Source organism: Phytophthora infestans, genomic scaffold (assembly GCF_000142945.1).
Source record: "Phytophthora infestans T30-4 supercont1.15 genomic scaffold, whole genome shotgun sequence".
Classification (NCBI taxonomy): domain Eukaryota; phylum Oomycota; class Peronosporomycetes; order Peronosporales; family Peronosporaceae; genus Phytophthora; species Phytophthora infestans.
In genome coordinates this window covers 1356346-1365957 of record NW_003303744.1, presented here as the reverse complement: position 1 = coordinate 1365957, position 9612 = coordinate 1356346, and the positions used below count along the sequence as shown (strand labels likewise).

Sequence of the window (9612 nt, the reverse complement as noted above, 5' to 3'; positions counted from 1 at the left end):
CCACCTATGCCCGACTACGGACGAGCTGCAACCGACTGAGTCTGGAGCATCGAGCGCAGTGTACAGCTGTTAAATACTCACTACACTACAGAGCCAGTCGAAACTACGGATGATTTTGAAATTGCAAGTCCATTTCCGACCGCGTGGTAGACCAAAGCAGAAAGCATCCGCAAAGAAAGCCAAGAAGAATCGCGAAATCTCCAAAGTTCACCACGATTCAAACATGCATCACATGAAGCTGGATTTATCGGTGCTCTCCGCCCTATTACATGAAGACCACACATTCAATTCTGCAGAGACGACACTCCGACAATACCGCTGTTTTATTTTGGAGAAAAAACAAACCAAGCAGCCAATCGCCCACCAAAAAAGCAAACTATCACGGAAGAAGACGGTACTAAGAGCCGAAGATATATCGCGAATTCTTCCTAAAGATATGCTGCGTAAGTGCAGCAAGAAGTTATCGGCCTTCCAAGGGAAGAACTACGGTCTCCGAGAGGTGGATATACTTCTTGAAGTGCCAAGTATTGGTGTGTTTACAGCTGGAGCACTGACTACAATGAGGAACTATCACAGAGCGATGGATGCTATTGCTCAGATTGACAAAGCTACTGTCTGGGCTACGACTATTGATTTTGGGACTGAGGTCGACCCGTGGTTCATCGTGGAAGAAGATAAACGACTACTGGAAGGCCTAAAAAACACGCGTCTACAGTCAAATGAGGTAAGACACCTACCATATTTTTATGATAGCTCTCAATAATAACTTAATTGTTTTAGTTTGACCTATTAGATCTTGTCGGACGGGGAAATCTTAGCAATTCCACCTTAAGCCTAGTTTTGGAAAAACTATACTCAAACAACCCGCGAGTGGTGGTGATAACCCTAAATTTGTTTGGGTGGGTTGTGGGAAGGAAGATTTCAATGGATGCTGAGACTGTCGAGAGCATTCTGTCGACAATTACTGGGGAGTGTGTACTCATACCGATCAGCTGCAATTCGAACCATTGGTGTGCTATTATGATCGACATCGCAAAACGTATCGTGTATATCTACGATCCAATGAAATCAAGCTACGTGGCCAGCGTTCGAGTGGTAGCAGAACGGCTTACACCTATGCTAGCGACAACCACGGGAGAAAGGTTTTCGAGTGCAAGCTTACGAATCCGACATGGGGATTCAATTGGACAACTACAGCTGCGGGTTGTTTATTTTGCTTGCATTTAAACAGTTCACAGGTGCGCCACCACTCGGGTGGATGAACAAGAAGCTGCTGATGTATCTGCGCTATAGATATCTTTGCTTGTGTCTTCACTAAAAATAATACATCTACCTTCTTTCAGACTTGTAGAAGCTCAGTGAATGAACAAGAAGCTGCTGATGTATCTGCGCTATAGATATCTTTGCTTGTGTCTTCACTGAATATAATACATTTACCTTCTTACAGACTTATAGAAGTTCGCATGCTCCGCTTGCTTGACTTAGCTAAGATACCTTTATCCGGATATACGCTGTCGCGAAAAAAGGGTGGGCAAACTGGCTTTTGACTAGTCGGGTACCCGTCGGTGCAGTCGGGCGGGCGTTGGTCGGGTACTTTTGTCCCGTCTCACGGCTTCCAGGCGGTTGCAGCAACACGTGCCAATTAATTTAGCCAATACGCAGATATACGCGGAAGTCTCTTCGGTCAACATTCACGCCGATTAAATAACTTCAGCTAGTCGTAATTTACAGTGATCTTGCCCTTGGTCGACACAAGCAACATTCACCTGGCTCACATCACTTGTACCAAGAATATCAGATATAAATCACTAAAATCACTTGATCAAAGTAAAGGTGCTGTTTCTGATACAAGCTGAAATGACCCATTATGCAGGCTCGAAAGAGAAAACCCACTATTATGGGTACCACAATCCAACGTAGATCTTATATAACACGTGTATCAATTGGTGGAATAATTTTAATTAGGTTTCAATCAAATAACGTTAGTTTGGGCTCTGAGTATAAAAGATTAGCATAGCTTTGGGTCAATATGACTCTCCTAAAACCCTGGACAAAATCCAGAGAGTTATTTTTAGACTGGACACTCTTAATTTTGCTGCCATTCTGTACACCGTCATAGGTATTACCATAGGCGAGGCCTACCGTCTTACCCCGCATATAAGGCATATGTGTTCTAAATAAATACGGGATTCGCTCGACATCTAGCTTAAACCTCAATTTGACCACCTACCTAATTAGAACACATGTGTAAAACACAAGGCTGTACCAGCCAATAAATATTCTTGAGAGCTCCCAACCAACCACCCTTCTGAACAAACTTGTCGGTGCTGCTGTTACTTGGCTTTAATTCTCTTATTTTATAATTTACACAGCCATATGTGCTGAGCGACGTAGCTATAGTATCCACGAGAAACTCGCTGTTCTAGCAGACTATCGGATAGGCGTGAAAGGTCACGGCTTTGCTGCTCTTAGCAAGAAGCACAGCGTGGCGGTTTGAACCCACGCCGATCGCGTAGGAGGGTCAAGCCTAAACGAAGTCTTCTCTACATACTATCGCTTGATTCCGCTTTGCTGTAACAGCCCGTGGCTTTTGTTTCGGACGTCTCTTGGATTTTGGGGGACTCACGATCTGAAAATCATCGGTTAACTTTGCTGAAGCAAGCATAGCGCTGTGGTCGTCATTTTCGTGAGATGTCTCCACCTCCAACCCACCACCAGCTCCGCTCGTCTCGTTCCCAACTGAAACCAACTCGTCACCATGTGTGCCCGTCTCGTTCTCATCTGAGACCAACTCACCACCCGTTGCGCCCGTCTCGTTCCCAAATGAAACCACCTCACCTCCACCTGTGCCCGTCTCGATCCCAACTGAGCCGGACTGGTCTGGGCATACTTGAGTGCTCTCCACGTAAGAAACAGATGCTACACTTTGGCTGGTAGTATCCTCTTGTCTAGACGTTATAACTTGCACCACTCCCATCATCTCTGTCACTACTTCGCTGTCTCTAGTCTGGTGACTGACGCCACCAGTCGCGCCACCAGTCGCGCCACCAGTCGTGTCCATTTCTGCATCACCCAAGCCGACTTCGAGTTCAAGACCACCAGCTACCTTGGGGATGGTACTGTACTCGCCATGCTTGAAAAGGGTGGCAACATCTCGCAAAGCCTTCATCGCTGCTCGGTACTCCACCATCCCCAATCCACTTAAGTGCTCACTAATTGCAGTTGCCACAAAATTTGCTTCGCGGAACTTCCGGTTGGAATCCCAACACATATTGGCCTCCTTCAACACTCTGGACACACGAAACGATTCTTCTGACAGTTGGGGCAACTCTATTCCACCCGAAGCGACGACAGTAACCAACGAGAATCCAGAAGCTGGGTAGGAATCACGTTCTCGAAGTTGAGTGCCTTCCGAATGAAGAGCACGTGGCGACACGGCAGCAAACGTGAAGCCATGAACAAACACGAGCAGGACCAATCGGTTTTCGTGACGGAGTACTCGCTATGCGGTTCATCCAATGCCTCTTCATCGTCCGCATCGCACTGGATAAAGTATACTCCGGGGACTGCCTCGTGAAAATTATACTTCGCCGTGGTGATCGCGAAGTTGTACTGCTCGTACACAAGCTCGCACGCGTGCTCGCTTACCAGCTTCGAGAGAAAATTCATCTCGTGATGGTACTTCGGATGATGCACGACAGATAGTTTGTAGACCGCGTCCTTAAATTTTCTCTCCGCCTGAGCTTGATAAACCATTATCGACACAATGCACTCGTCCACTTGCATAAAGTAGTCCACAAGCTCCTTCAGCTGCTTCCACGAAGCTTCAAGGCGGTTATTTGTATTGTTGCCGAGGGTGCAAGCATTCTGCCTTTCAAACGCGCACCACATTTGACGACAGTTATCCCAGTTTTTCACGAAATACGCTTCAAAAGGGTGCTTGCACACTTCACGCGCTTCGCCATCCGCGCCCAACTCAGTCCGACTGATGCCCAACTGGACACCATCCGTGCCCATCTCCGTCTGACCAGTGCCCAACACAACTTCCCCAGACCTAGCTTTCTCAGATGGTACTCTTTCAGTCCCTGCATCGATAATATGGCGCATATACTCGCGCAAGCGCAAGTATTGTCGCTCCGTTTTTGCCTAAACCAGCAAGTTGATCAATCCGTTCAGTTGCTGCTTCTGCCAAGCATTGAACCCATAGTCTTTTGATGCTATCTGCTCTCGCAGATATTTCAACACGTGAAACTGGCACAACAGCAACGCCGCGTCCAGAAACGTTTTCTTCAACACGCCGATCTGACGGCCCTGGAGCAGTTCAAGCGCTACAATCCGGCGTGGACGCACATCAAATACATACTGATCGACAAAGATTTCGGCGAGAGAAGCGTTGGGTTACGCTCGCTCTGGAGAACAGCATGCTGTACGAACTGGCCCTTCCCAAATGCGTCGTGTGCCATAATCGAGAAAACCTTGTACTTTGACAAGTTTGTACCGTGCGTGGCGTCGATCATCACGACCTCTGGGAAATGGTCGAAGAGCTCCCGCATATGCTTTGTCTGCAGTGTCATACATGTAGCTACAGTCTAACATCAGCATAGAAAGTTAAACAAACGACGGCTACACAATAACAGCAATATTGTTCAGGATTGAGTCGACAAAAATGCCTCCAACATTCCCTAGCTCTTGCGTGAACTCAGTCATCCATTGCTTCAATCGTTTTGCAGATGTCTGAGCTGTATGGGTCTGTTTCTTCAGCTTGCGCACCAGATTGTGTACGTCCTGGATCGTTGGGTAGCAGTTAGAATTCTCGTGGATGAACTGCAGGATGCGTTTCTTCTTGGCTCCGGCTTTGACAAGCTCGCTAACAGTCCCGGCCAGCTCAGACTCAATCTGTCCGGTTGTGTGGATAATGGTCGAAAGTATGTCTGGAGAGCGGATGGTTATGCTCCAAACGGGCAACAGTAATTCGCAGCACAAAAAAAGTGGGAACTGCTGCAGCCGAGTCGGTCACTTGTACGCAGGCATTGATCTACGTAGCGATACAATTGTACGTGAGCACATGCATGGCCAACCAACAGCACCATTCAAATCCATTTCAGTTCATCCGAGCCCAACTGAGCACAACTGAGCCCAACTGAGCCCAACTGAGCCCGACTGATCCCGACTGAGCGTCACACACCTGCGCGTCACACTCGAGAGCTCTCGACTCTTGCCGCTTTCTCTTGCCTTGTCCACGCGGCTTGTACTTCCCTGCGTGGGTGCAGACGAAAGGCTTCGAATAATGAGTCCACCCCTCGGGCACAAGCGGCTTCGTAGACCCGGAGTCTCGAATCTTCTTATTTCTCGTCACGACCTTGTTATTAGTGCGAACGCGGAAGCTCTGCACGCAGCAATTGTACGCACAAATCAGTTAGATAATGCGATAACGGCTCCTGCTACCATATGCAGTGCTCCAAACGGTCACCTGGTATGTCTCGGCTAAATAGACTTTTAGATACGCGTCTAAGGCGCCCCAGGAATTAAACTCTTTCTTCTCGAGTGGCGGAGCTATCACCACTGGCTGCTCACCGCTCTGGATTGTCTGGAGACTGTCGGAAACATCCGATCGACGCTGCTTGGACGTGGAGCTGCCGGTACCCGACGACTCCGCTGACGAGTCGAACCACTCATCGTCGCTGTCGACCCCCTCTTCACTATCACTCGCCCCTCCTCCGTGGCGCAGCGGTCGCACCGCCGCTTTGACACGCAGGTCGGGCGCCATGGCTTCCTGGCTGCTGCTGATTTGCCCCCGCTGCAAAAATGAGTGGGGGGGGGAAAGTATACGCTACACGAGGTATACCCGCAAGCCGGATGCGGATCTCAAGCCCTCCAGCACTGTCCCATGTGCACGAGGTGGGTGCAGCACTCACTCCCTTATTTTTTTAATTTATACTGACCCCGCGTGCAATATATGAATACCAGGTCGTAATCATGGTTTTGAGCGAGTTACGGATTCATCCAGTTATTAATGCACGTACAGAAACATGTAGCTCGTTTCGTTCGCAAACATGTTTACGAACAAAATGTTTATTGACTGTCGTACTTAAGGATGTTTTTTTTTTCACTTCCCGGAATTTCGGGCTCGCTGCCTGAGGACTGAACAACCGTGTCGGACAGCCAACGGCCGGCCGGAAATAGCTCCTGATTAACCGAGAAAATAAAAATACTTTATGTTGTTTAAATGAAGCTCGAAAATAAGATCTAAATAAGCTCTTTATCTCGCTCAAAACGAGCCTCCATGAAACAAAATGCTTGATAAAGTAAGACAAACGACTCACGTCCGACAACCTTGGGCTTCCGTGGTTACGGTTCTTAAATCTTCGTACGATGAACCTTTTCCGTTCTGCAAGCTTAGGATACATTTTCTTCGCCAAGAGATTATATTTTATTACATGGTCAATTACTCGGAAGCCATCGAGGTATACTCAGAATTAACTGAAAGGAAATCCATTTTGGTCGAATAAAAGCAACGGAATTCGGAGCTAGGATTTTATTTTTACTGACGTTGTATTTGCAATTAATACTAAACACTGAATCATCAAACCATAATACCGGTAGTGTGTCGGTACCAAGGAAGGAAACTTGGACTTACGACTACAGCGACGACCGTATTATATCAAGAGTAGCGTTAGCGCTTTTTTTATAAATATATCTAGCAGCCCTTGGTGCTGGTGATCATCTACTTTTTAAAAATTATTGATGGTGTTATTTGTGTTTTAAAAACAGATTTGGATCAAATTTTGCGTAATATGCAAAATCTGAGCCAAATTTGCACATATTTCGAATGGCGACAATTGCTGACTTGGATACTTTGTTGCTGCTCGGTGTTAAACTGGAGCGTGGGCACATCAAAACTTTGCTGTTGCAATAGGGGTCGAGCTATGGTAATACAACAGCAACGGGGGTTTTCTCATACATGTAGAGAAACTACTCGAAGATACAGTTAGTGGTGTGAGAGATGATTTCAGCTCTGCCGCTATAATATTTAGGACTACCGAGTCAGGAGTAATTATGACACAGATTTCTCAAAAGTCAGTGAATGGTACTGGGAATTAAGTATCATCGGACCTACCTCAACTCGATAGAATAGTCTTATTAATAAATACATACGCGTCTAGTAAATCTACCTGGTATCATACTTCGAGGTACTAGTATTATATTCATATTATGAATACGCAGAACTACAACAGGCATTCAAACCATTTCAAATGTTTTCGAGAAGATGCGAAAAACCCATCGCCATTGTGGAAAGTGTACCCACGTGGTTGAGGCCCATCAAATAGAATGGATCGACGTAGCTCTTGCTGAAGTCGGACAGACCCACCGCCAGCACAACTCTTGAACTCGACGATACCGTCGTTTGTTTGGACTTGTGTGAAATCATTGAGCCTGTTAGCTGATAAACGGGCTGCCATCTCGAGAACAGACCCGCATAGTTATCGCTGCACATTACGGCGCCGACATGTTTCCTGAACGCGATCTGGGCCGAAATGTATGCACAGATGTGGTGCGTGGATAACTTTCGTACGTCATGGCCTTGACGACGCTATTGGCTGGACACTGCCCGATGAGCAACGCACCAACCGGAGGAATCCTGCGCTTCCGCTACAAGTATCTTATAGATAGTCGGAGCCAATGCCTACCACTCAGAGCAACCCACGATGTGCTAGGAGCGAGCTTACATCGATCGTTGGCCAATGCCCCAGCCACCATAAGTCCATCCATCGAATGCGTGACGATAATGGTGTCAGCGATCGTCTTGGACGATACGTTGCCCGTGCTGCTCCGACAAAGCGAAGCTGCACACTTTCTGTTGTAGTGAGATATCAGTCCATGGATAGCTGACGGTATCCAGCATCGCGTATTGGATCGATGAGCAGCAAGGGGATTTGTCAGTGAGATCTCCTTAGTAGCTCTCGAAAGACTTTTGCAGTGTTTCCTTCTCCGTAGCTACACCCATGTCATGGAAGAAGACGCATGGGTGTGAAGAAGACTTACACGTGCATGACGATGGCTGCAGCTTCGCACTTGATTTGGTTTTCAGGTACCGAGAGTGGGTGTTTACGGTTGGAGACGTGATTGAAGGCCCCGTAAGTTATCGCGGTCTTCCTCTAATAGGGGTCGTGAGTATCTTGGGCCGACGTAGGAGGTAGTAGTATTAGTGACACTACCGGGATAGTAACGTAAAGTTGATATATTCTTGTGTTGTTTGTTAGAAGGAAATCCACGACTGACTTCCCCATTTCAACTAGCTAAGCGGTTTTAGAGCTCCTTACCTTTCAGCAGATCCCTCGTGTGTGGCGGTCCAGCTCCAATTCCCGCCACGACCAGCTGCTTCACGACCTCACACTTGGAACGTCACTGACTTCGCCGCATATCCCGCTTGCTTGGACGTGGTCCGGAGAGTCTGGAGCGAGTAGACCTTCTGCAGGCGGTCAACCAGCATCGTTAATCCACCATCTAACTGTACACCGTGACAATTCTCCCCGACTGACACTCGGTGCCCTCGCCAAGCCACATCTTCCGGGGCCTGTCGCACGGTGTCTTCCGCAGTCAAATCCGGAAGGTTCCCACGTGACGTTCCACTTGCACCTAGATTCACGTTCCTTGCTCCAGACGACGTTCATTCGGCCTTCATGCCTCGCAGTCGCTCCACACTAGCTCGCTCTCTTTCCTCACGACGCTCTATACGACCAAATTAACGCTTCATAAACTTCCACACGCTCCAGACTAATGCCTCACAAACTTCCTAACGTTTCAGACTGATACTTCACAAATTTCCTCACGTTCCAAACGGATGCTTCACAACTTCTTTGCGTTCTACCCCGACACACTCAGTCTTCGTATGCTCGTGACGTTCCCAAAATATGCAACTTCGTAAAAAACAAAGAGCCGCTCGTGGTCGTTCCGAAATAGAAAATATGTACACGTCACTCAGTGTTCTGAGCCTCAGCGAGCCCCAAACACGCTTGTGCAGTCCCACAACTGCACGCATTCTAACCGGCTCCCGCTGCCAGCTAGAACAACACCTCAGCATCGTCGACATCACCATTGGCTTCGACCAATCTGACGTTCCGACGCAACTCCGGCAGATCTCTTCTTCCGATCTGCGTCCTCAAAGGTACGTATCATCGTTCCAAACTCCGGTGCCAACGCCGCTCGAGACAACCAGAACGTCTCATGCGTGGCGGTGAGTACGAGATACTGCAGCTCACGCTTTTTGACTCTCTTCGCGGTCACGTCCACTATCGACGACGACACTCCCGAGAACGCAGTTTCTTCTTTGCCAATAGATAGATGTTCCACAAAGCTCGTCGACGACAAGTCCTCGACGTCCGTACCGTCCTCATCCTCTTCTTCTTCGAGTCTATCAGGCTTTTCGTCTGCGTAGGGTCGGCTCCAGCGTCCTTGAAAGCGCTTCAGACGGTTAACGTTCATTGTGACGACCTTGTTCGGGTGCGACGGAATCGCGATCCTGTAGGCGTTCTCCCCGACTTGGCTGACGACACGGTAGGGACCGTGCCAGGAGAACGCCACCTTCTTCGTTCTGCGTTCCCCCACTCGGGC

At 48.1% G+C, this 9612-nt stretch overlaps 1 protein-coding gene across 1 annotated transcript; it reads right to left on the bottom strand.

Annotated features, from left to right (window-relative positions):
* Positions 1 to 7030: 7030 nt before the first annotated feature.
* Positions 7031 to 8672, bottom strand: PITG_09589 (uncharacterized protein; the record flags this gene model as incomplete). Its single annotated transcript, XM_002903169.1, has 6 exons — positions 7031 to 7036; positions 7307 to 7581; positions 7728 to 7855; positions 8044 to 8156; positions 8412 to 8470; positions 8585 to 8672. The coding sequence occupies 6 exons, from the start codon at positions 8670 to 8672 to the stop codon at positions 7031 to 7033; spliced, it is 669 nt and encodes a 222-aa protein (XP_002903215.1).
* Between the last annotated feature and the right edge of the window lie 940 nt (positions 8673 to 9612).